This window comes from Anolis sagrei, chromosome 2 (assembly GCF_037176765.1).
Source record: "Anolis sagrei isolate rAnoSag1 chromosome 2, rAnoSag1.mat, whole genome shotgun sequence".
Taxonomy (NCBI): domain Eukaryota; kingdom Metazoa; phylum Chordata; class Lepidosauria; order Squamata; family Dactyloidae; genus Anolis; species Anolis sagrei.
The window spans coordinates 28538330-28565545 of NC_090022.1; the positions used below are offsets into that span (position 1 = coordinate 28538330).

Genomic DNA, 27216 nt, shown 5'->3' on the forward strand with positions numbered 1-27216 from the left:
GCTGATACTAGCATATAAATGGGCAACAACTGATCTTTTCCACAGCTGTATGGAGCAAAGGAGACGTTCTCTCAGTTCTACCCTTCTACCCTAGGGAAAAGTGGTGAAAGAAGGACATATAACATATTTCCTTAATTCTAAAATGCCATCAATTGTAAGACGCACACTAATTTCAGTTGCCACCATCAGAAAAAAAGTTTTATTTACATGTATTAAAAAACTCCCGTGTTTCTAAGAGGCATCCCATTTTTACAGCTGTTTATATGGGAAAACAGTATCTCTTAGAATCAAGGAAATACAGACAAAAAATGGAAATGTGTTCTGCATTGCAGATGGAGATCAAAGCTGAATCATGGGTCTGAAAAATATCCAGATGTACTGCTGTACAAGAGCCCTGAATACAGCCAATACACGTTAATAATTAGTATGATTAATGCAAAAATTCTTATAGGATCAAAATAAATAAAAGACAAATCAATAAAAAGAAACCTAGCTTAAATATTTGCTATGTGTCTTTCCTCTAGTAACAGGACTGGAATTCCCAGGACTTATATGTATTTCCTTGAGTGTTTATTTCTTACCAAAAAGAAGTGGTTTCAAGCTGAGTGTCTTCATGAAATGGATTTTGTTAGGAACCAGCTCCACCTTCTGTTTATGACCCACCTTGAAAAAGTAAGAAAATAATGAATTAAATGCTATACTTCTAACGCAGATGGACTGTTCCATCATGCAGAATTATAATCACATTTATCCACTGCATCTGCTGAAATAGCTAAGGCCAGAGTATCGGTTCAGAACTCTTTAGGCAGCTTCATATGCATGATTTCGATTCTGAATGTTGTAAAGTACAGAACTAAAGCGTCAGGAAAGGTCTGAACGCGGCCCCCATCATACTGCAGAACTGTACACAATGCCCACATGAAGCATGGCACGGCAAACTCTTAAGTACCAGATAGTATGCAGCTCGACTAAGCAGTTCTAAATCATACCTCAATTATCATTTAACATTTACAGTATGAATTTTCTAGAATCAGTCCATAAACTTAACATTTTCAAGACGGCTTTCCTTTCATGTTACCTCATTGCAATGCAATGAATTCTTGGAATCTCCTCCAGTTTGGTAATAACCCAATTTCTTGTGGATACCAAAATCTATGGATGCTCAAGTCCCATTATATACAGTAACACATAAAATGGCCTATTATATGAATTGGCAAACCCAAGGTTTGCTTTTGGGGGAAAATATTGTAGAATATTTTCAAGCCAAGGGTGCAGAACCCATGGATGCAGAGAGACAACTGTAAATGTAGACATAATTATTTATTTATTTAACCCATTTGTACCCCGCCCTTCTCACCCCAAAGGGGACTCAAGACAGCCTTACAACAGGCAGCAATTCAATGCTATACATACATATGTCCATAAAATAAAATAAAAATTACCATTAAAAACAAAACAGTTAAAATAAGAATTATTAAAACATCAATTAAAATCAAACCATCCCAATCATGCATCTTTTCTCATAGTATGTTTGTGTGGAGGAGAGCTCATATTTTGAAAGGCCTTAAAATGCATTAATTGCCACCAGCCTGTAACTTCACAAACTACTATTAAGACATTAATTGTAACAGGAAATGCTGGTGAGGTGCTAATATCTCTTTGTACCTTTTTCATTATCACTTTCCAAAGTACAGTACTACTTCCAAATAATTTGAAAGTTGTGCAACTCCTTGTAGCTGCATTCCCTTTAAATAGAAAATTTTTGTTACAACAGGTTCCAAAACATATCTGGAGAACAGGCCCATCCTGACAGATATGTCATTTCCCATTATTGATTTTTACAGAAAAAGTAGGCATTATAGACCAATGAAAGTCCAAGTTGCATCAGTACTGTTCATGTCAGATCCTTCTATACCAGTCAAGAATTGATTATAACGTACTAATCCAACCAAAATTCAATATGTATAATGTTAATTAGGCAGATGTATCCTCACATCACACCATAGAAAACAGAGCCTTACTGCTCTGTCTGGTTTTTCAATTATTTTTCATCCAAATACACAAAGACTGTGAGAATGTATACAGAAAAGGGAATGGAAGCTTTTAAAATCGAAGAGCAAATAATTCATATTAGTTATGCTCATCACTGCATTGTTATGATGAAAGGGATTGCAGTAATAAACTGATTGCTTCCAAACAACATATTCACAGTGCTACATCACCTCAGGAAATGAATTTTAAAAGCATTACAATTCCCTTGATCCATTTAAAGTCCTGTGTAGTAAAATCTTTTAAAATCCCATTATCTGCATGCTGAAAAAGGGGGGCAACATTATGGGCATTTCCAGATAGGCAGTTAGAATCATATCTCTCTACACCTACACAAAGGGAGATGTCCAGGGGTTTTGGACATCTCCCATTATGCTTGATCATCTTTTTGCAGTCCTGGTGAAGGTTGATGGAAGTTGTAATCCAGCACAACTGAAGACCATCAGTCTGGGGAGGGCTGTAATAAGCACTGTTAAGCAAAACACGTTTCATCTTTCTCTTCTGAACAGCTATTTCAATGTAAGAGAGAACACTGAAGAAAATAAGACAAAGATGCACACTGAAGATAGTGTCATGTGAGTTCCCATTTGGGGGTAGAGAAAGGTGGGGTACAAATATTTGAAATAAAATAAATAAATAGGAGCTCTTCACAAAATTTGCTATTTAAAAATATGCTTACTGTCTTTCAAAAACTCTCTATCCCCTGAATCTGCAAAATCAGGTACATGTTGAGCATCTTTTATCCGAGAATCCAAAATCGTGTGATATATGATGTTATCTTATGTGATGTGTTTAATAATGTTTAATGTTTTATCGGAGGAGGGTCAATTTTTATGTTTTATACTGTTTTTTATCAATGGCATTAAATTGTTTCCAACATTGTGGACCACCCTGAGTCCCCTTCAGGGTTGAGAAGGATGGTATATAAATACTGCAAATAAATCAATAAATCAATAAATAATGCTACAAAATCTAAAACTATCAATGAGTTTTCCTGCTGGTGATTCAATATACCCAATCTGTGACTAAAATAATTAAAAATACGTTGTATAGGATCATCTTCAGGCTGTACATACAAAGTGCATATGCAATATACATTAATTTCATGTTTAGATGAAGTCCTCACTTTAACTGGCATGGTTCAATATTGTGACTTATGTGAGTTTTTGTTTGACAGGTTCTTCAGTCTTCTCTGCCTATGAGTGCTGGTGCCTCACTGAACTACAGCTCCCAAGATTCCACAACCTTGAGACATAGTATTTAAAGCAGGGTCAAGCTGCATTCATTCAAAAGTGAAGAACAGTGGTTTCCAACTTGTGGTCCGTGGACCATCAGTGGGCCACAAGAACTAAAATATGGTCCACGACCCCACTATTATTTATTTATTTATTTAAGATATTTGTGCCTCACCCTTCTCTATCCCCGAACGAGGACTCAGGGCGGCTTACAGCTGACAACAATTCGATGCCTCCCATATCCACACAGATAAAACAACAATTACAAAATAGATAAAACATTAATATAAATTAAAACCATTTAAAATAGTGCAAATTCAATTCGTTGGCCAAATCTAAATCTGAGTTCTACAATCAACAACTTGGTCCGGAGCCTGTCCATAGTCCATTTACCATAGCATTGTCATCATTTATCAACCTACTATCCAAATGCCTGATCCCATAGCCACCTTTTCAACTTTTTCCCGAAGGACAGGAGGGAAGCAGTTAACCTAATTTCACTGGGGAGCCCCCGGTGGCGCAGTGGGTTAAACCCCTGTGCTGGCAGGACTGAAGACCGACAGGTCGCAGGTTCGAATCCGAGGAGAGGCTGATGAGCTTTCTCTATCAGCTCCAGCTCCTCACGTGGGGACATGAGAGAAGCCTCCCACAAGGATGATAAAAACATCAAATCATCCAGGCGTCCCCTGGGCAACGTCCTCGCAGACGGCCAATTCTCTCACACCAGAAGCAACTTGCTCCTGACACGACAAAAAAAAAATAGAGGCGTTGTATGCTCCCTATAGTTTGCTCCAGTAAGGAGCCTGGCTGGACACAGCATATTATTTGAGAACACAGAAATGCTGGACCACACCAACAACCACTATGTCAGACTACACAGAGAAGCCATTGAAATCCACAAGCATGTAGTCAATTTCAACAGAAAGGAAGAGACCATGAAAATGAACAAAATCTGGCTACCAGTATTAAAAAACTCTAAAATTACAACAGCAAAACAGCAGAGAGGAAACAACCAGGCACATTTATTTATTTATTTGGGGTTCTTTTACCCCACCCTTCTCACCCCGAACGGGACTCAGGGCGGCTTACAGAAGCAAGGCACGATTCAATGCCTGCAGTACAAAACAATCAACACAAAATTAGACAATTACACAATTACATAACACTAGTTCATGCATTATATCAATAAAATCACTAAAATCAATAAAAACCAATACAAACCCAATTCCTCTCTTACAAGGTCAGCGATCGCTAACTCATAGTTCTAGTTTTCCATTCCACTTCATCAATCCTGTTGGTCTTATTCACCTGACTGTCTTATTTAATTGCCTGATTGCCCAAAGGCCTGGTCCCATAACCACGTCTTCACCCTCCTCCTGAAGGAGAGGAGGGATGATGATGCCCTGATTTCCCCCGGGAGTGCGTTCCACAGGCGAGGGGCTACCACTGAGAAAGCCCTGCTCCTCGTCCCCACCAGCCTCACTTGTGAGAGTGGTGGGGTTGAGAGCAGGGCCTCCCCAGATGATCTTAGATTTCGGGGTGGGACGTAGAGGGAGATACATCTTAACACCTCTCAACAGGGGATTTTCCCAGGCTCAGGCAAGCCTTCAAATGCTAATGAAGGTGGTCGTTTGAAACATTCACACCTAGCTCTAGCAGAGAAGAGCTCTTTGCCCCATCCCGGCCATTCCACAGATATATAAACCCATTGTCCTAATTCCAACAGACCTCACTACCTCTGAGGATGCTTGCCATAGATGCAGGCGAAACGTCAGGAGAAATGCCTCTAGAACATGGCCCTATAGCCCGAAAAAAAACCACAAGAACCTAGCCTGGCTGTTGCCTGCTGTATCAATTGAAACTTCCGGGCCGTCTTCAAGGGCAGCCCTACGTAGAGCGCATTGCAGTAGTCAAGTCTGGATGTAACCAAGGCTCAATGTTATGGAATGCTGGGAGTTTGTTGAGGCCGCCACAGAGAAGGCCTCGCCAAAGGACAACTCTGGAGATTCCCTAGCCTGAGCCAAGCGGCCTCCGTCCCTCAGTGGAGAGAGAGACTTGCCTTGATGCCTTCGAGGCGGGGCAGGAGGTGCGGGGGAGCCGAGGGCATGGGCATTGGCATTGGCACTGGGGGCGGCGCTGGGTTCGAGTCCTGCGCCTCTCTGCCCGGCTCTCCTCCTCCTCCTCCGTCATCGGCGCTGATGTGGACGAAGAGCAGCAAGCCCAGCACGTTGAGCACGTAGAGGTGCGCGAAGACCATCAGCACCACGAAGTAAGGCCTGGAGCAGACGGCCCTGCGCCCCAGGGGGGCCCCTGGCAGCGAGGGGCCCTCGTCCTCCTCCTCTTCCGCCTCCTCCTCCTCCTCCTCTTTTGGCGGCGGAGAAGGCGACTCCGACCCGGCCGCCACAGCCATGCTAGGCCCGTCGCCACGGCAACCGCCCCGCCAATGGGAAGCCAGCACTTCCTGGAGGCTTCGCTGTATAAACATTGGCGCGCGGGGGTAGCCTTGCGTCATCACGCTCGGGAGCCTCTCGATCGCGCCTTTGCCCTTTAGGACTTCAATTCCCAGGAGACCCTGCCGACATCGCCGATGAACGGGAATTCTGGGAAATGAAGTCCCACAACAACTGGCGACTCAAACTACTGTAGATGGGAAGCGCCAACTTTAGTGGAGGTCACGTCCTTCGGCTGCAGGAGCCTCTTCGGCTCCGCTTCCACCTCGCTGACGTCATAGCCCTGGAGCGGGAAGCCATTTTGAAGAAGGGCACCTTGTCATGTAACTGAGCTGGAGAGGAAATGGGAGCCATTTTTGATAAGGCTAAAATGGCCTTATCCGGGTCTGTTCACGTGCGGGTTTGTTGACAAAATGAGAGAAGTGGGCGGAGCTAGCAGAGGGCTGAATATCTATCAATCTCTATCCATATAAGTAAACCAACTGCTGCTCTGGGCCAGAGTGAAGAGAGAAGAGGTCAGAAGACAGTTCCACTTTGTCTCCTGTGCTATGCTAATAATATAATATATTGTGTTGTTGTTGTTCATTCGTTCAGTCGTCTCCGACTCTTCGTGACCTCATGGACCAGCCTACGCCAGAGCTCCCTGTCGGCCGTTACCACCCCCAGCTCCTTCAAGGTCAGTCCAGTCACTTCAAGGATGCCATCCATCCATCTTGCCCTTGGTCGGCCCCTCTTCCTTTTGCCTTCCACTTTCCCCAGCATAATTGTCTTCTCTAGGCTTTCCTGTCTCCTCATGATGTGGCCAAAGTACTTCAACTTTGTCTCTAGTATCTTTCCCTCCAGTGAGCAGTCGGGCTTTATTTCCTGGAGGATGGACTGGTTGGATCTTCTCGCAGTCCAAGGCACTCTCAGCACTTTCCTCCAACACCACAGCTCAAAAGCATCGATCTTCCTTCGCTCAGCCTTCCCTAAGGTCCAGCTCTCACATCCGTAGGTGACTACAGGGAATACCATGGCTTTGACTAGGCGGATCTTTGTTGCCAGTCTGATGTCTCTACTCTTCACTATTTTATCGAGACTGGACATTGCTCTCCTCCCAAGAAGTAAGCGTCTTCTGATTTCCTGGCCACAGTCTGCATCTGCAGTAATCTTTGCACCTAGAAATACAAAGTCTGTCACGGCCTCCACGGTTTCTCCCTCTATTTTCCAGTTGTCAATCATTCTTGTTGCCATAATCTTGGTTTTTTTGACGTTTAGCTGCAACCCGGCTTTTGCGCTTTCTTCTTTCACCTTGATTAGAAGGCTCCTCAGCTCCTCCTTGCTTTCGGCCATATATTGTATAATATATTGTATATACAATATTATATATACATATAATATATTGTATATACATATAATATTTATAATATTATAATGTAATACAATATAATACTACTAATAGTATAATTTTATAATTATATATATTACATGTAATATTACTAATACTATTACAATATAATGGTATAGTATAGTATAGTAATACATAATACTGATATTGTACTATGCTAATAATATAATATACTAGCTGTCCCCTGCCACGCGTTGCTGTGGCCCAGTCTGGTGATCTGGAAAATAAAGTAATGAGAAAGTGTTGGTTTCTAATATATGTAATTCCTTTATGCTTGTGCAGACTACTTCAACCAGAGAAGTCAGCCATAGCAGAGCACCTGATGAACCAACCTGGACACAGCATATTATTTGGGAACATAGAAATGCTGGACAACTCTCACAACCACCATGTCAGACTACACAGAGAAGCCATTGAAATCCACAAGCATGTGGACAATTTCAACAGAAAGGAGGAAACCATGAAAATGAACAAAATCTGGCTGCCAGTATCAAAAAAATTTAAAATTACAACAGCAAAACAACAGAGGGGAAACAATCAGGTGCATCTAATCACCTCTCAACAAAAGATTGCACTGAGAAGCCCTGGCCCTTGAGCGTTCCAGCTAGAGGTCAGCTGTGACCAGCAGTGCTGCAGAGATCTGGATTCGATTCCCTGCTGGTCACCTTATGTGAGTCAAAACAACCTCAGCCCTAGAAAACCTTTAGGGTTTCCATAAGACAAGAATAGCTGCCACCAAGGCATATATGAATGTTGTTTAGATTTGAGGTTCATATTCAAGCTATCTTACTGTGTATGTAAAGGTAAAGGTTTCCCCTTGACATATCTGACTAAAGGAGGTGGTGCTCATCTCAATTTCTAAGCCAAAGAGCTGGTGTTGTCCGTAGACGGCTTCAAGGTCATGTGGCCAGCATGATTGCATTAAGTGCCGTTACCTTCCCGCCGGAGCAGTACCTATTGATCTACTCACATTTGCATGTTTACGAACTGCTAGGTTGGCAGAAGAGGGAGCTCATCTTGCTCCCTGGGTTTGAACCACTGACCTTTTGGTCAGCAAGTTCAGCAACTCAGCAATTTAACCCACTGCACCACTGGGGGCTCCAATTGTGCATGTACTTACATGCAAATAAAAGTATTCTTCCAAAACACTACTAGTCTCAAATATTTCAGAAAAATATATCTGTAAGTATAAAGGTAAAGGTTTCCCCTGACATTAAGTCTAGCCGTGTCCAACTCTGGGGTGCGGTGCTCCATTTCTAAGGCGAAGAGCCAGTGTTGTCTGTAGACACTTCCAAAGTTATGTGGCCAGCATGACTGCATGGAGCACCATTACCTTCCTGCCAAGGCAGTACCTATTGATTTACTCACATTTGCATGTTTTTGAACTACTAATTTGGCAGAAGCTGGGCTTAACAGCAGGAGCTCACCCCACTCCCTGAATTTGAACAACCAACCTTTCGGCAAGCAAGTTCAGCAGATCAGTGGTTTAACCATAAGTGTAACTGATGTATAATCCACTTCATAAAATTATCTTGGCAGATTAAAGAAACCAATAAAATGCAATATCCAGGAGATAAAGTGCAAAAATGTGTCAGGGTCCAGAACAGAAGGGTGATCTGTAACCACTTGCAAGTTGGTGGATCAACAGTCTTCCAGCTCCAGGTTAATTCAATTTACCCGTGCTTTGGTTTCACCCCATAACTTGTTTCTCGTTATTTAGTGATACATTCCACATCAATTAGAACGGAAAGAAAAAGACAAAACGCCTCTTTAAAATTAGAAATTCACAATTTATTTCAAATAAACAATTTCAGGAAGGGAAACTTTGAGGGCTTTTTCGCGGGCCCCTTCCCATCCCAATGCCGGAAAAGTGTTGGCAGTTTCTTGAGATTGCTTTCCCTTCCCCCATACCTCAATGAGGGACAGAGCAAAGGCAGCCATGATAATGTAGCACTCTGCGTAATAAAAAAAAGCTCCCATAGCAGAAGCTACTACCTGAAAACTTGGAACAGTCCAGACTTGAGTGAGCACAAAAGAGTCTTTTCCAAGGGAAAAGCCATTGAGAAATGAAGCTGATCTGAGAAACAAACACAAGTTTAAGATGAAGTGAGACAGTGCTGTAGTAGGGACAGAAGTCTCTGGTTCCTCCGGTAGCACACGCATGGCACACCGATGACATTCAGTTCCAGGTTAATATAAAACTCTTAGCTGCAGCAAAAGAGAAGAGTGCTAGGAGAGTACAAGCAAAAAAACTGATTAGAAGGAAGATCTCTCTCCTGTTTGTTAGAGTCTCTTTTGATGTCTGGACGCAAGCTTTTGAGTGACACAGGAATCTGTTGGCCAGGAGAATTCGGTGTAAACTGAATGCCTCTATGTTCGTTACCAGGAATTGGTATAAAGGTATTGCCTTAAGTGTTCTGTGTTTCTTTACAAAAGAGCTGTGATGGGGAATACTAAATGTACGGTAAATAAGCACCGGAGACAAAGGTGAGCTGAGCCAATTTTTTAAAAAAGCAGAATGAAGGATGCAAATAGCTGCCAAATCAGTTTAGGCTCAAGTCTTAGAGAAATAAGAGGAAGACAAAAGCTCTGAGAGTATAGGATCTTAGCTGGCAATGAAGGAACTAAATTAGCAGGGCTTGGGAAAGTGTGAACCTCCAGATAGTTTTTGACTTCAGCTCCCATTGACCTCAGTCAACATTGCCAATGGTTTGAGATGAAGGATGTTGCAAGTTCAACATCTGGAAGGCCACAGGTTTATTGTCCCTGCTCAGCTCAGATGCCATGAATTCTTAATTTCAGTCTCCCCATCTAAACCAGGCTGTGACAAGAGTAGTGGGGATTTTCCAAAATGGGGGAAATATCACTTACTCTAGGATCATGCGCTCTATTTTTCCACAGTGAAAAACACGATACATTCCTAGGGCATCGCCTATTTTCATCAGTGAGAAAACCTTTCAAGCAGTGTCTGAGGGATTGTGCAAAATAGGAAGAATATTGTGGGAAAATAACAACCTGCTCATTCTGAGACTATAAATGATAAGTTTATACATACACAAATGCTAATAGTTTAAGACTCAATGGCAGCTATTCTGATGAAATCCAACAGTATCTACTCACTAATGAAAAAGAATGGCAACCACCAATGAAGCACTTCTTCCCCTGACCTCAAGCCATAGTCTTCCATGAAATCTGCTTTCAGAGTTCGATACCCTCTAAAGCAGGCATGGGCAAACTTCGGCCATCCAGGAGTTTTGGACTCCAACTCCCACAATTCCTAACAGCCTTCCACCTGTTTGGAATTGTGGGAGTTGAAGTCCAAAACACCTGTTTGCTCATGCCTGCTCTAAAGCAAATTTGGGGGGGCATGCAGGAAGAAGGCAGGAAAATCTGATACAGAAGCAGATGTCTACTTGTGCAATGTTGGATGGAGCCCTACAGTACTTGCTTACAGAGCGCACCCTCCATGGACTGTATAGAAAGCTTGGTTCGACGTTGGAAGTTGTGACCGCACCACCATCAAACTCAACCAGCTCTTAAGTGTTTGCCAGATGTAGTGCAAGTCATACATCACTCCCTTTACTAAACGACAGAACTTTGAATGCCTGAACACAATAAATTCAACAAGTGAGAGGATTCAGTCTAAGTTTAGAGGGGGGAAAAGATGTGCGCCTCTTTCAGAGACTGAACAATGTGCAAGCAAGAAGGTCAGATGAGTACTGAAGAGTAGAAACTGGGAAGTTAAACACCCTCCATCTCTGGAAGCCAATCTGACCCAATGGCTGATGGGTTAATGAAATAACCCTGCACTAGCAATTTGTACACTCCAGCTCCATCAAAATCAGTAACAGAATGAATGCTAACATATCCTGTAGGTAATTTATATCACACACAGACTGAACTTTTTGTACTTGCTAAAAGAGTTTGGCTCTGTTTCTATATATCAAAAGGCCCAGGTGTGGACGTCATGCAGAGAAAATTGAAACATCTATCGCCAAGAGAACACAATCACACGACCTCCGCTTACAGCAGACCAACATGGGTTAAAGGAGCAAGCCAGATGAGGTTGTCATGCTGTATTAGCTACAAAGAGACTTATAAAAGACCAATGGGATGGGGGGAAAGGGAAATGGAAGAGGGAAGGAAGAGGAGAAGATGGGCCTGTGGGAAGTTCCCTTCTAGGCATTTATGGTTAGCCTAGCGCCTTCCCTCCTATAGTTGACTAATGGGTGGTTAATGGGCTAGTAGTGGAAGGGGAGATAGTCGTATTAAAAGGGCCTGGGGTCATCTATTAAGGGAGCAAGCAGGTGGAGGGTATCATCATTTTTCTTGGAGTGCCTGAGGTAGTAGTAGCAGCAGCTGAAGGGACAGAGGGTGGCATGGCAGGTGAGCTCCAAGAGCCAGGGCAATCCATGTCTAAGTCGTGAATACAACTCAAAGGTCAGAAAGACAAGTGAAATGAGCAGAGGATAAGGATCCAACCCATCCTCCAAATCCAAACAAGTCATGATCAATGCACAAAGAAAAGCTCAGTGCAACAAGCTTTTATAAAACAAAGTGGCAACGGTATTCTTATTTCAGACCATCAACAAAGAAACTTCAGGGGGAATAAAAGCCAGCAGTTCCACCTTCCTCTCTAAGTGTCCACACATCATACAAAGCAGTTTTGACACACTATTTTACAGTGAGCCTTTACCATGAATGGAGGAAAAATTGACCTTAACACACATCCAGGAATCTCCTGCCAATCAAAAGCAACCACAAACCTTCATACTAGTTATGCAGCACTCTACTAATCTGATGTTCTGCCAGCTTTTGAGTAGTATCTAGGACAGGAGTACTTATTTATAATTTCAACATGTTTCAAAGGACTTGTCATGCTGTCAATATTTTTTTCCTAAATAATAATAATATTAATAATAGTAATAATCAAACATGTTAAATGGCACAGCTTTCTCTCAATACACAGCAGGGAAGCCTGAACTCGTCAGGGCAAGAGGAATCAAGCTTGATGTGTCACCTTACAGTCATGTCAAGGACTAGGTTGTCACACAATGTGATGGGATTGCACACCTCTGCAAGGTGTAGACATAAACATGGCTTGTCCTGCAGCCCCAAGGCAAAACCAAACATCTGTAACTATGCTACCAAGAGCTGAGGTTGTAAATCACAGAACCCCTTCAAGTATTCAAATTTTGGCAGAAAAGGGAAGCCCAGAGAAACAAAGCAATGAAACAAATCCATGCCGGGGAGGGGGGGGGGGGAGAGGAAAACCTCAAGTCAATGGAACAGTAAGATTGAAGCCATTTCCCATGCTGCCCTGAACATTACCCAACTGCTGCAGCAACGCCAGAGAAGGAGAGCCCTCAATGGTATGCCGGACTTGGCACTGTTCACCTCATGCAGTCACAGGGCAAGCAATACAAAAAAGGGCACTCCAGAGGTGCCGACAGATATACAGACAGACAAACAGACTGCTGGTCTATTTCATAACCTTCAGTGCAAAAGAGGGGTGGAAGGAGAGGAGAGAAGCAGCCATTAAAGTTTACAAGCAGCTTATCCAAAAGGAAACACACTCCAATTCCAATTTATTTTTTTAAAAAGTGGGGGGGGGGGGGGGTTGTGTTTTTCTAGGGTCAGTTTTGTATAATTGTACAACCGTTGAAAAATTAGGCAAGTTTGTAATGATCTAATGCTATTAACAGCCCATTAAGGGAAAAGAAAAAGAAAAGAAAAAAACCAACTCTCTCCCGGAACGATCCCAAGAGCGGAAGGGAGGAAGAAGTCCCAGGAAAAAGGTGCCAATTGGAACTCCAGCCTCTAGCCTGGCAAAAACAAAAAGCAGGAAAAAAGAAGAAAAACAGAAGACTATGCTGCGGTGGTGCTAGCTCGTGTCTGGCTTGCAAGGGGCGGGGTGAAGTGTTGTCCTCATCCCTTCTCGGCAGAGGTGGCGACGGGTGGCCAATTCCTTGTGCTGCTTCTGCTGCCGCTCTCACCACCATCGCCTGGCCCTTGGCTCTTGCCCCTGCGCCCTGGGTGCTCCTGCTCCTTTATGTGTCATGGAAGTCTTTCAGCAGGGTCCTCCTCCTCTGCTCAGCTATGTGCATCTGGTTCTCCAAGTCCTGGGAAGGGAGAGAAAGAGCAAGACCAACTTTTTTTTTCCTGCTGGCAAGGAAACGGGCAAAGACTGAATAAATCGGAGAGGTGGTTTCCAGAAAGGCATGTGTGCAAGGGAAGTTCTACACCCTGAAATTAACAGACAATTCCAACTCTACAATCCCCCCTTCCTCTACATATGTGGGTTTGGCTTTTGTGGATTTTATTAAAAACTAGTTTTGAAAAAGGCAGTTTGTTTTGGGGTGTAGTTTGTAGCTCTATTCCTCAGAAAAAAAGCCACTCTTGTATGGTGTTTGTGGAAGATGTCAAAGATTTCAAGGAGCCAACCACGTCTCCAATTCTGATACCAGTTCTCACAATATCAAACACGAGATTTGTTGATCTCCTCTGTGTAGTCCAGAGGCATGGGCAAACTTGGGTCCTCCAGGTGTTTTGAACTTCAACTCCCACAATTCCTAACAGCCTACTGGCTGTTAGGAATTGTGGGAGTTGAAGTTCAAAACACCTGGAGGGACCAAGTTTGTCCACGCTCGGTGCAGACACTGAGTTCATGAATTAGGTAGAAGGAGGACGGCCAAACCTTGTTACTCACCCCTCTGTCATAACTGTCTGCTCTCTCTACCTTCCATGAGAGATTTTCAATTTCTGCTTCCAGCTGAGCCTGCTGGTATTCAAACTGAAAAAACAAAAACAGAAAAAAAAATCAAAAGGAAAAAAAAGATACACTTTTTCTGTCCTCTTTCCCTCCCTTCTCACATCTCCTGCTTAAAAAATACACATGGCTGTTGCTGTTCACAATGAAGGAACAAGAGTCAGCAAGTAAAAATCAAAGCACATTCATTAGACTCGAGCGGTCAGAAGGCAACATTTCTACATCTGATGTCTAACTGAACGAGTATTAAAAGGTGCTGGGCAAATTCCACATTCAAATATGATGTCACTGTTGGTCATTCTTCAGTTCTTGTCTGTACCCTGGAAGTATTCATATTGTGATCTTGTGGCACAGCTTATCAAGGCTATTCTTATAAAGGGATGCAAAACTTTTGTGTGTTATCAGTATATGTTTAAGCCTTTAAATATATTCATTAAATCCAAACATGGTTCTGGCCTAGATTACCTGTCCGAACGTATTTCCTGCTATGAACCATCACAAAGCCTAAAATCATCAGGAGAGGCCCTGCTCTCGATCTCACCACTCTTGCAAACGAGGTTGGTGCGGATGAGAGACAGGGCCTTCTCGGCAGTGCCTCCCCCCCCCCCCCCCGGTCTGTGGAACTCTCTCCCTAAGGCTATCAGGTTGGCCACCTCCCTCCTGTCCTTTAGAAGACATCTGAAGACCTGGTTCTGGGACCAGGCGGTCGATTAGATGCCAGCGGCAATAGGAAAAGGAAATTTGGATTTTGCGATATGGATTCTCCCGGCTCGGCTTGGTTTTACTGGCACGTTAATCTATTAATTTATTGTTAAATTTTACGGATGATGTTGTATAATGTTTTAAAATGATTTTATTGTGAATTGTAATTTTTATGGGATTTATGCTGTTAGCATCCTCTGATGCTCATGTGAGGCCTCGCTGAGTCCCTCTTGTGGGGAGAAGGGCGGGATATAAATATATGAAATAAATAAATAATGGTTTTAGCAATGGGTAGGCAAGCAAATAACATTTTAAAAGATTACACATTTGCACATGTGCTTCTTGCTAATTGTTTTTTGAACAGCAGTTTGTTTTATGTTACTTGTCTTCTTCCCTACAAAACAAAACAAGAATTCACAGAAAATTGTTGTTCGGCCTTAAAGATGAGAAGATGAAGAATGTTGAAAAGATAGTCACAATACAGTATGACCAGCTTACCAATGGATTCAACATTCACAGTTCACCCGAATTTCCAAAAAATATTCCCACACTGGAAAGATTTGTGGGCCTCTCTAGATTCTACACTGCGATTCTATGGCAAGAATGGGCAAACTTCGGCCCTCCAGGTGTTTTGGCCTACAACTCCCACAATTCCTAACAGCTTACCAGCTGTTAGGAATTGTGGGAGTTGAAGTCCAAAACACCTGGAGCGCCGAAGTTTGCCCATGCCTATTCTATGGTATACTTTTGGATCACATACAGGCAAAATGTAGGGCTCGCCATTATCTGTACTTTCAATGTTTGTGTATCTTGGAACATATCACCTGTGGATATGATGGTCATACTGTATTAAAATAGCCGCCTCACCAAGGGGCGGGATATAAACAAAACTATTATTATTATCATTATTATTAGTGGGCCGCGGTAGTGCAACGGGTTAAACTGTTGAACCGTTACATCTGCTGACCTAAAGGTTAGCAGTTTGAAGCTGCAGGTTGGGGCGAGCTCCCGCTGTTAGCCCTAGCTCTTGCCAACCTAGCAGTTCAAAAACATGCAAATGTGAGTTGATCAATAGGTATCACTTTGGTGGGAAGGTAATAAAGGCACCCATGCAGTCATGCCGGTAACACAGCCAGGAAGTGTCTACAGACAACAGTCTCCTCAGCTTGGAAATGGAACAAGAGTACCTCCCCATGGCCAGAGTTGAGCACTGCCTCCAGAAAGCCAGAGATGACAAGGGAAGCCTTTACCTTTGTTCTGTGTAATTGCAAATCATCGTTAATCCACTGTATTAAAGGCACTGAATGTTTGCCTATCTATGCATGTTGTAATCCCCTCTGAGTCCCCTTGAGGAGATAGTGCAGAATATAAATAAAGTGTTGTTGTTGTGTTATTATTATTATTACATAATAATAACAGAATATAAATAAAGTGTTGTTGTTGTGTTGTTGTTACTATTGTTGTTGTTGTTGTTATTATTACATGATTCTGCCCTTTGTACTGCAAATAAATTATACACAACATCATGGGAATATTTAATTTGTGATTGAAATGTTGTATTCTGCCATTATTGGCAAAGACACTCCATAGAAGTCAAAATAAAAACAAGATAAGCAATCTGTTTCAATTATATCTCACTCTTGCTTACAACATCTACCCACTAGCTTAGATGTTGTTCCCCAGGAATCTTCCAATGCAATCCTGCAAGGTTAGAACTTCCTTTTATCAGGTGATTTCCACAATGTGCCTTTGAGTCAATCTCAGATAAGGACAGGATAAGAACTTTTATCCAACCTTCCATGTTTCCCTCCTGCTTCATTATGACATTTATCTGCTATTAAATACAGAATTCTTACCAATTTCTTCCTGGGACCAGATTCCATGTAGTAGGCATATGGATATGTGTATTGCAGCGTGTAACGACACTGGAGAAAAAAATTAAAGGAAGATTGGTGAGCTGCTCTCTGCTCTTCTCCAAATCTTGGGGTCAGCTGTCTATCAGCTTTTAAGGTACTCCCAGTCAATATAGCTTTCAAAAGCTACATTGAGACACAGAGGCATACAAGAAATGGTTCCATGCTCTGATTGTCCAACAGTATCATAACAGGATTTTAAGGTACAAAACCCCAACCCAGTTTATACAGATTTCTACTCAATATGAATTCACACTACTAAGAAATGCAGTTTGATGCCTTCCATGATTGATGCCTATTGTTCATCGTGTCACCATTTAAACTCTTCAGGTCATGGCTAAACAATTAATGAACTGTATTGTCAAAGGCTTTCATGGCTGGAATCACTGGGTTGTTGTAGGTTTTTCGGGCTATATGGCCATGTTCTAGAAGCATTCTCTCCTTACGTTTCGTCCACATCTATGGCAATGCTGCGTTGGTGGTCCCTATGTATACTTGTAAGGATCCTCTCATCTCTTCAGGAGTCTACCATATACCATGTAGCTGTAGACATGTCTACATAGGGACCACCAAGCACAGCATCCAAACATGAATCGAGGAGCATGAAAGGCACTGCAGACTACTTCAACCAGAGAAATCAGCCATAGCAGAGCACTTGATGAACCAACCTGGACACAGCATATTATTTGAGAACACAGAAATGCTGGACCACTCCAACAACCACAATGTCAGAGTACACAGAGAAACCATTGAAATCCATAAGCATGTGGACAGAAAGGAGGAAACCATGAAAATAAACAAAATCTGGCTACCAGTATTAAAAAAACAACACTAAAATCTTAATAAAGAGCAACACTAAAAAAGGAGAGGAATTCCAGACAAGAATCAATCAGGGCCAGCTAATCACCTCCCAACAAAGGATTCTCTCAGGCAAGAAGCAGCCAAGCTTTGAAGCTGCAAGACTATTCAATGTTAGTCAAGGTGATCACTTGCAAGATTCATACTTGCCTCAAGCAGGCAAGAGTTCTTTCTCCCATCCTGGACAGTTCACTGATATATAAACCCCACTTGCCTAGTTTCCAACATTCTTCACAACCTCTGAGGATGCCTGCCATAGATGTGGGTGAAATGTCAGAGGAGAATTCCTCTGGAACATGGCCATACAGCCCGGAAATATCACAACAAGCAAACCTTTACTGTGTCTGATCACACCACATCCCTTTCCTATACAGACAAGATGGAGCGGCATTTAACAGCTAACACATACACACACCTTAGCCAGTAGCTTTGCTGCATTCTGTAGGTACTGCCAATCTATCCAAGTTCCCAGGTTGTTCATCACCCTTTCCTGTATCTTCTCTTGAATCCGCTGGTATGTCTGCGCCTCCAACTGTAAGCTCTTATTGTGGTTTTCCCACTACAAATGTGAAAAAGGGGGTATTACAGTGTAAATGTTTACTGAGAAAGCAAGTAAAGAAGAAGAGCTGAGGGACAACAAACTAGAGCTACTGATTTATTGTAGAGAAGTTTCTTTTAAACTGAGACATACTTTTGTATCAAACTATCTTTTGGCAATGGGCTCTAGGAGAAATACAACATTTCCACTGGAGGGCCACAGAAAATGACATGGCATGCTGGATTCAGCCCAAGGGCCTCGAGTTTGATGCAAGTGACCTAAGGAGTATTTTTAGATTTGGTGCAGAGGAACACTGATTTATGAAAGGCAAGTAGCACAGTCATGAAAGGCTTCCCTATAGAGCACAGGTAGCTCAGTATTGCAAGACTGACAGCAAACAAATGCTATGGACTTTGAAAGGGAGCGCTCTCATTACTGGACTGACAGGGATTCTCTGAACAGAAGCACCCATCTGGAAAAATAACCTTGAGGAAGAATCTAAATGCAGCTGATGTAACGACTGCGGCTACAGAACATTGCTCCAATGAGCATATGCAAACGCAGGCTTTGTTAGCATTGACTCTTGGCGCAAGACAAGGTGCCTACAATTAACTCCAGCCAAAAAGCCATCACCTACCCTCTCAAAATAGAACAAGTATTTCTTAAGGGCCTCTCTGGCCTGTGCTTGCTGACTCTGGTTTACAATATCAGGATTTTCTTTGTACCGACTGCATTCATAGTATTCGCTGCCATGGGTCTTCCAGTCTCCTAGACACATCCAGCAGAAGTCTGTAGGAGATAAGGGGGATCCAGGTTACTGCAGAAGTTGTATGGGACAGCAGCTCTTAGTAGGAACAATCTGATTGCTACTGAATGTTTTTCCCCACTTAAAGTACATGACTGGATATCCAAAGTGTTTTCAAAGGGGGATAAACCTTTTCCTCAACACCCAAAGACCTATTGCTGTGTACTTACCATGCTTGCATTTTGAACATTGCTGCACAAGAAAAAGTGGGAGGGGGAAAACAGAAAAAATAAAAAAACATCATCAAGATACAAGCAAAAATAGGCTTAATTAAAATCAAGCAATATATTGAAAGAAGTCCTGATCTTGTTCAGGAATGGCTTACCATGTGATTACAGCCACCGTTCTTTTCAATACAGATATTGCACTTGGGACACTAGGGAGAAAATATGGGAGAGCATTAGATCTCCTCCTGCATTTCCAATCCACAGACATTCACCATTATTTCCTGCCTTGCCTTTCAGGCTCTGTTCTCCTTATTCTTCCACTTGCTTCAATTGTACTTCATACTCCTGCCTTTACTAGCAGTACAAGATGATTTCTAGGAAAAGCAGGAGGAAGACTGACATGTACTAAATAAGCTTATAGGCCCATTTGTCGATAATGGCTGGCAGTCACACCTTGATCAATTCCTCTGTTTGATGTGTGCCATAGCATTGAGCGGGGTCATGCAAATTCCACACCAATGGAGAGAGTAAAAACACTGGGATGTCTGTGGTGGAGGAAACACATAAAATCTAGGATGAAATTGTCCCCGTATGGAAGCCTTCACTTGGGTGGTGGAAGACATTGGCAGGGAACTGGTAAATGTTCATGGCACTCACTATAACCTGCAATGTCACTGGAGGGAGAGCCTTCAGTGTCTCCTGAGTAGTGGGAGGTATAACTGTTTGTGGAGGCAGGAGCTTTTCTGTGTAAATCAGTTGTTCTCAACCTTCCTAATGGCGCAGCCCCTTAATGCAGTTCCTCATGTTGTGGTGACCCCCAACCATAAAATTATTTTCGTTGCTATTTCATAACTGTAATTTTGCTACTGTTATGAATTGTAATGTAAATATCCGATATGCAGGATGGTATACTGTATTATTCAGAATTGTTATTAAATATCTGATATGCAGGATGCATTCTGAACCCTACCAACAAAAGAATTGGGTCAAACTTCCCACTTGGAACCCCCATGACCAACAGAAAACACTGTGATTTCTCATGGTCTTTGGTGACCCTTCTGACACCCCCTGTGACCCTCCCCAGGGGTCCTGACCCCCAGGCTGAAAAACACTGGTGTAAGTGGACACCCCAGCCACACATAGGTAAAGTAAAGGTTTTCCCCTGACATGAAGTCCAGTCATGTCCAACTCTGGGGGTTGGTGCTCATCTCCATTTCTAAGCTGGTGTTGTCCGTAGACACCTCCAAGGTCATGTGGCCAGCATGACTGCATGGAGTGCTATTACGCTCCCATCAGAGTGGTACCTATTGATCTACTCACATTTGCATGTTTTGGACTGCCAGGTTGGCAGAAGCTGGGCTGACAGCGGAAGCTCACGCCGCTCCCCGGATTCGAACCTGCGACCTTTTGGTCAACTAGTTTAGCAGCTCAGCAGTTTAACCCACTGCGCCACCGGGGGCTCCCCCAGTCACACATACACATTCACTTTTATTATGTGTCTAGATTACAAAAAACAAAAGCAAACTTATAAATGAATGACTTCCTCCAACACACTTACATCTTTAGTGTGAGCACTGATGTAGTTAGCTGTTTCAGAATCATCCGCACACTTAGTGAGCCATTTTCGGATGGTGGCACAGTCTGTGGGAGCGTGGTACATCTGCCGACACTTGAAACTTAAAAGAGATATATGTAACCAAATTACTATTTATAGCAAGAAGAAAAAAATAATGCAGACAATCATATTCGTTTTTGTAAAGGACAAAAACAGTAATCATAAAAATTATGAATTCAATACAAGAGCTATTAAAACTTTGTGTAGGCCTATACATTTCACATAACGCCCTAAATACCTTTAACCCATGTGATTTTAGAAGCCAAGTAGTACTTGGATGGGAATCTGCCAGTGAATATCCAGTGATACAGATTATATTTCAAAGGAAGAAACTGGCAAAACTAGCTCTGAGCGTTCCTTGTCTAGTAAAACCTTTTGAAATCATTTTTAAAAGTCTGGGTTCAATTAAGAAAAATAATATTTTACTGATGTTTTAACATTTTAAACCTTTTTATATCTCCTTTTTTCTCTTACCAAAGGAGTTCATATACGAACTAAGTAAGATTTTGATAGCATTTAGCATAGCTTGGTGCACAGTTTTCTACACTCTACTTTCTCTGTCATGGTACTGCTTCTGGACTTTTTGAAAACTTGAGTGGGAAAATGATGGTAGGGCACCAGGGCAGCATTGGTGCTTTCCCATTTCTGTAGAAGGACCCTCAACTTATCCATGGGTAATATCAAAATCCCTAATTTTGTGCACCAAACATGCCCATGATTTAAACACAATGCCAAATTATACATGAAAGGAGATTCCATCTGAACATGAGGAAGAACTTCCTGACTGTGAGAGCTGTTCAGCAGTGGAACTCTCTGCCCTGGAGCGTGGTGGAGGCTCCTTCTTTGGAGGTTTTTAAACAGAGGCTAGATGGCCATCTGTCGGGGGTGCTTTGAATGCAATTTTCCTGCTTCTTGGCACGGGGTTGGACTGGATGACCCATGAGGTCTCTTCCAACTCTATGATTCTATGAGTACATTGTATTTTGTAGTTTTTATGTCTTCTCATAATCTTGATAGTATATTAAAATTCAGCCACAGATTTGTCTTAGAGTCAGATCTACATGCCATTTTTGTTTACAACAGGCACGAGCAAACTTCGACCCTCCTACTGGCTGTTAGGAATTGTGGGAGTTGAAGTCCAAAACACCTTGAGAACCAAAGTTTCCTCATGCCTGCTTTAAAATCTTCTTCAGCCATGAGACATTTAAGGATTAGGAAGGAGCCTTGAATATCCACTTAAGATGGGTATTGAGCTCACTGTATTTTATCTGGACTGCCTGGCACTTGAAGAAGTTCTTTTCTGTTCTACTTGCTTGACACGGTCAGACTAAGGAACTCATGAAAAGACCAGAGCAGGGCTGCATAAATCTTTTCCACTCAACCTCTTTCTCCCTGAGAAATGTTTACATGACTCCAGGTATACAGGTATAAGAACAGGTATAAAAATCAAACACTGATGATAATAAATCAGCATTTGCAAGGCTTTCGAAACAGACTGATTTTTTTGTGTAAATGAGTGGTGTCCTGAAAACTTTTACTGTTACCAATTTTGGGACCCCAACATTGAACTAAGGAGACCCCATCTGGGGTCTGTATCCACAGTTTAATAAGCAGAGATCCAAAGTATGCCCCGTGCTATTTTCATGCCCTCTGATCCCTCAATGACCACATCTGCCCAGTGACTACACAGCCACTTCTAGTCAATAAAGAGAGTATGAGCTACATAATATCAAGACCTATACCAGCACTAAGAAAAACCCATGCCTATAGTTTCCATTTTACTCAGTTCAATATGCCGCTCTACCTCCTTACCAGAAAACTTCGTTGCAGCGATTGCACTGCACTCGGCGGGCTTTGGGCTCCTGTACCTGTATGACCATAGGGCAGTCTGCGCCAGGACAAAGCTGCAGCTGGAAATGGCTCTGTGAAGCAAGAGACTCCATTAGAAACTTATCTAAAAATTGTCCTGTAGCGAACCGTTGTTTTCAGCATTCTATGTGCAAAAATAAAACAAACCACTATCCCAAATATTCAATTTGAATTCTTGTTGAAAGATTATCTCCCAAAGTCCATCTTTGCGGATGTTCAAGGAAAGATGCAAAGCTTTCTTGTGACCAGGATGTTACATCACTATACCACCTTAATCTTTTTTTAAAAGTTCAACCACAATTGTGGTTTTATGTCCTTGTTTCTTGGTACATTCCTTTTAAACGCAGGTATACCTCAGTTAATAAAGTAGATGTGTTCCCTATTATTACTTAGTAAGGATATCAGCGACAACAATAACATGGAAATAATAGGGATAATTTCCTACTCTACAAGAAGGAAGGATGGTTCAATGACAACAATGTTATTGCAGTCAACAGACCATTAGGCAACACATGAAATATATATTAGAACAAAACTTTTAAAAACTTTAAATTTAATATAAATACTATTAGAAAAATGTAAAAGAATATTAAAAAGTCATATGTCATTTCTGCTACCATCCTTTGTTGTGCAGTTCAACAAATTGCAACAAAGTTTTTATTCAAAACTAACAATATGCTCAGAAGAAAGGAAATACTATATATACTCGAGTATGAGCCTAGTTTTTCAGTCCTTTTTTTAGGCTGAAGAAGTCTCCCTCGGCTTATACTCGAGGTTTTTTTTATTATTTTACTATATTATTATTATTACATTAATCATTTTACTCTATTATTACATTTATTATTTTATTCTTTATTATTGTTATTATTACATTTATTATTTTACTCTATTATTACTAGAAGGATATGTAAACACATTTACACTGAAGAAGGTTAGAATAATGTTTTAATCACAGGACAGTCTTATCTTAACTTATAGTTTTATTCAAAAACATTTAACCTACCGATGCCTCAATTAATGCAATTTTATTGGTATCTATTTTTATTTTGGAATTTATCAGTAGCTGCTGCATTTCCCACCCTCGGCTTATACTGCAATGTCTGTTTTAACCCAGCAATCTATTTCTCCTGCCCTTCTTTACAAATCTCTCAATGCTCAAATTAAAACAACAACAACAATAATAGTAAACACCCCTCTTCTAGCTGAACACAGTACCAAGAAATTAAGCTTGAGTAGGAGTAAAAAGACTTTGTCAGATGCTTAATAATAATAATTTTAAATTTATTACCTATCTCTCCTTGTGGCTCAAGGTAGAGATAACACAGTTAAATACATCATCATAATAAAACACATTCAATAAAAAGCACATATTAAAACATATTTTTATAAAATACACATATTAAAATAGAGAGGACAAATATTAACTGAGATACACCTATAAAGCCACCTGAGTTGCTCAGATAGTTTGACTAAAAATCAATTTTAAGAAACAAGCTAATTCATACATCTAAAGGTATTTACACTCATCCTCCAGGTGTTTTGGATTTCAGCTCCCACAATTCCTAACAACTGGTAAGATGGCTAGGATCTCTGGGAATTGGGAGTCCAAAACACCTGGAGGACGAAAGGTTGGGTACCACTGATCAAGAAGGTCTTCCGATGAGATAAAGTTTTGCTGTATTTGCATATATTGTATTTCTATTTGGACACATAAAAAATCATGGAGAGAGAATGGGAGGGGCACCTGAAAGTCTTTATTTTTTCTATCACCTAAACACAGCTGGAAATTTTAGCAACTAAATGAAACTGTTTCAGGATATGTTTGATCACTGCTTCAAGTGTATATAAAGTATGCAGATTTGCAGAAATTATTTATCTTTCCAACACACAGTATAAAATTTTATGATCAAAATGACAAGCAATACCTCAATGTAGTCCCTGAAGAGGTAGCGCCTGTATTTGTCTTTCAGCTCCTCGCTAGGTAGCAATGGAAACACAAAATCCTCTGGGGTCCGGAGCAGACAGTCCTGAGCCATGCAGGAAACACCTGTTAAAAAACAGAGTGGGAAAAAGTCCCTTTTATAGTGAAAGAGACTAATCCAATGTTATCAAAAGATTATGGCTATTCATTTTCTTAAAACTGCCAACTTTCAAAATGCAATTTAGTAGATTTCTTGAGAGTCTGACCTGGAATACTATTATGAGAAATTTTCAATTAGCAGAGAGCATTTGTGATTCTAGAGCAGTGGTAATTGAAAGGAAAATAATGAGATTAGTCCATACTATGTGTTGGAGATAGCAACCTTCTAAAGCCTCCTCTATTTGATGTTTGTCTGCTTATAATGTGTCATTTTATTTCCTGAACTGTATGTCTTCTTTGGTCTGCAGTTTCCTTAGCTCTATGTACATGAGGAAGTGGGAGGGGCTGCAGATCACATGACTGTTTTGAATGCTTTTTAGCTGAAGAATGACAGTTGAGGCCTGAGTCAATTAGAATATAGAAGTTAGTGTTAGAACTCAGAAGATAGTTAAGCCTTGAGTCAGCTTGAGTATAGAAGTCTGTTTTTTTAGTCAGATGTCAGCATAGGAAGTTAGAAAACTGTTGCTGCTTGAGTTCCTTTGAAGGTAGACTCTTATGAAAGAACAGTACAGAGTTTTTGAACAGATTGTTAAAAGACAATAAGATACAAACTGAAATGTTTTGAAGTTTAACCTGACAAAAAATGTGCCTGTATATTTAAATACATCAAGTTATAAGTAAACAAATACGTTACTTTTTAAAAAGTCCACTTGAATCTTTGTCTGCTGAAAGCATTGAATAGAAGCAAGATATTTACGAGCCCAGCAATCATCCATTATTCAATAAACTAAAGGAATACCTCCATAACTCTGCTACCCAATAGGTTATGATCCTAACAGGTCATAATCCATAATCCCCAATAGGCTGTGATCCTAACAGGTCATCATCCTTATCCCATTACTATGAAAAGCTGGATATTAAATATCTGGGAAGAATATTTAATATTCTTCAGCAGGTCACATTCAGAAATCAGAAAGGGCTGCAGGGAACTGGCTCACTCACCTCCCCAAAATGATCTGTAGTCACAGACTTGCAGAGACTGTAAGGCATTTGGCTTTGATTGAACACATTTATGAAGTTTATTTCCAAAAGGTACCAAATTCATCTGAACAAATTTTATAGGGATCAGAAAAAAGGTGCTGAGGATATGCATTATTTTGCTATAAAATGCTATTTTTGAAGCCCTGCACCAAAACGATATAATACATTTTGATCTATACGTAATACAGGGTTAGTCAAAATGCATAGGCCAATCTGCCATTCAATTGAATGGCAGATTGGCCTATGCATTTTGACTAACCCTGTATTCTACTCCTAGCCAACAATGTGCTATATACCTCAATTTTTCAATTTTTTTGGATTTGGTTCCTTTTAGGAACAAGCTCCATATCTATATTCCCTATTATAATAAAAGGTCATAAAAGAAAGTAAGAGGAAAGAAGAGGAAGGGAGAAAGTAAGGGTAGGAGGCCAATATAGCTAAACATTTACAAATAACCCCTTGCTCTGAGCTCACCAACTCCGACTCCGTCCTTGACAAGTACTGTACAATGCTGCTCCCAACAGCTACGGCAGAACTGGTGCTGACAAGTCAGAGACAACAAGTTTTCCTTTCGGACGAACTGCATACACACTGCACAGTGCTGGGAGGAATGTACCATGGCCTGAAATCAGAAAGAACAACAAAAGTCACAGGCAAGAAAATGGGCCATAGTTGACTGCCTGAGCAAAAACATTATAAACACTTAAAGGAATTCATTCAGAGGGAAATCAGATTGAAATGCAAAATGAGACTACTCTAGTTTCTCATGCTGAATCATAGAGGAATGATAGGTTAATTCAGGGTTTCTCAAACCTTTCCCACTCACAACTCTTTTCCACTTGAGAAATGCTCATGTGACCTCAGGTATATAGGTAAATAAAATAATATAAAAACCAAACATTTACTGATAATAAACCAACATTTGCAAGGCTGATTTTCCTTTTTGTGAAGCATTTTCTACAGAGTCCACTGTAAATACCGCATATCGTTGCTAATGGATTTGTGTAAATGGGTGACATTCAGAAACTGTTTACTGCTGCCAAATTTTTCATGACCCCAACATTAAGCTAAGGGGACCCCATTTTGGGTAGGGATCCCAGTTTAAGAAGCAATGGGGTAATTGATTACAGCAGCTTAACTACACTTGTTTGCACTTCACTTTCTATCTTGGGAGAGACTTCTATTTCATCATCATTATCTTTGTTTTCAAAATTGGGTCAATGTATAGTTCTCTCTCTTGTTCAGATGGGAGTTGATGAACAGAACTGGAAAGAAAAAAACTGGCTCTATTCTGTGGTTAGATACAAATCAATTGCTTGTATAGATTGCCTTGAATGACATACTGGTAGCAGGGAGCTTTAGAAGTTGAGCTCCTTTATCAACTAGTTCTCTGATTGAGAGTGAATATTGCAATGGTAATAACTATATGCTTATACAATGACAAGAATTCCTAATTACATGGCTTAAACCAGTGGTTCCCAGACCACAGGTTGGGAACCACTGGTTTAAGCTATGTAATTAGGAATTCTTTTTGTGGACTACCAGTGGTCCACAAAAATGAAAATATGATTCATGACCTCACAACACGGTTGCCTTGAAACCACGAGGCAATGAGAGTGACTGGTCTCACAAAACCCTCTTATAGTGCCAAGGCAACAGGGATGTCGGGAGGGGAGAGAATAATGATGACTTACGAAAGATTACTACTACCACATCAGCTCTAGATTATTAAACACGG

General features: G+C 41.2%; 2 protein-coding genes across 3 annotated transcripts in view; both read right to left on the minus strand.

The window, feature by feature from the left end:
- The window catches only part of P4HTM (prolyl 4-hydroxylase, transmembrane), a 36502-nt gene extending 30691 nt beyond the window's left edge, over positions 1 to 5811 (minus strand). Inside the window, exons 1-2 of the mRNA XM_060766483.2 lie at positions 5344 to 5811; positions 582 to 663 (exon numbers count right to left, since the gene is read on the minus strand). Coding sequence (XP_060622466.2) covers positions 582 to 663; positions 5344 to 5796 — 535 coding nt within the window. The 5' untranslated portion in view covers positions 5797 to 5811. The remainder of the gene's footprint in view (positions 1 to 581; positions 664 to 5343) is intronic.
- A 3079-nt stretch (positions 5812 to 8890) lies between these two features.
- Positions 8891 to 27216, minus strand: part of ARIH2 (ariadne RBR E3 ubiquitin protein ligase 2) — a 47167-nt gene continuing 28841 nt past the window's right edge. For both annotated transcript variants that reach the window (XM_060766480.2, XM_060766482.2), the window contains exons 5-15: positions 25953 to 26100; positions 24283 to 24404; positions 22301 to 22410; positions 20432 to 20549; positions 19032 to 19082; positions 18877 to 18898; positions 18539 to 18690; positions 17779 to 17922; positions 16449 to 16517; positions 13831 to 13914; positions 8891 to 13243 (exon numbers count right to left, since the gene is read on the minus strand). In XM_060766480.2, the coding sequence (XP_060622463.1) occupies positions 13172 to 13243; positions 13831 to 13914; positions 16449 to 16517; positions 17779 to 17922; positions 18539 to 18690; positions 18877 to 18898; positions 19032 to 19082; positions 20432 to 20549; positions 22301 to 22410; positions 24283 to 24404; positions 25953 to 26100 (1092 nt within the window). In that variant the 3' untranslated portion in view covers positions 8891 to 13171. The remainder of the gene's footprint in view (positions 13244 to 13830; positions 13915 to 16448; positions 16518 to 17778; positions 17923 to 18538; positions 18691 to 18876; positions 18899 to 19031; positions 19083 to 20431; positions 20550 to 22300; positions 22411 to 24282; positions 24405 to 25952; positions 26101 to 27216) is intronic.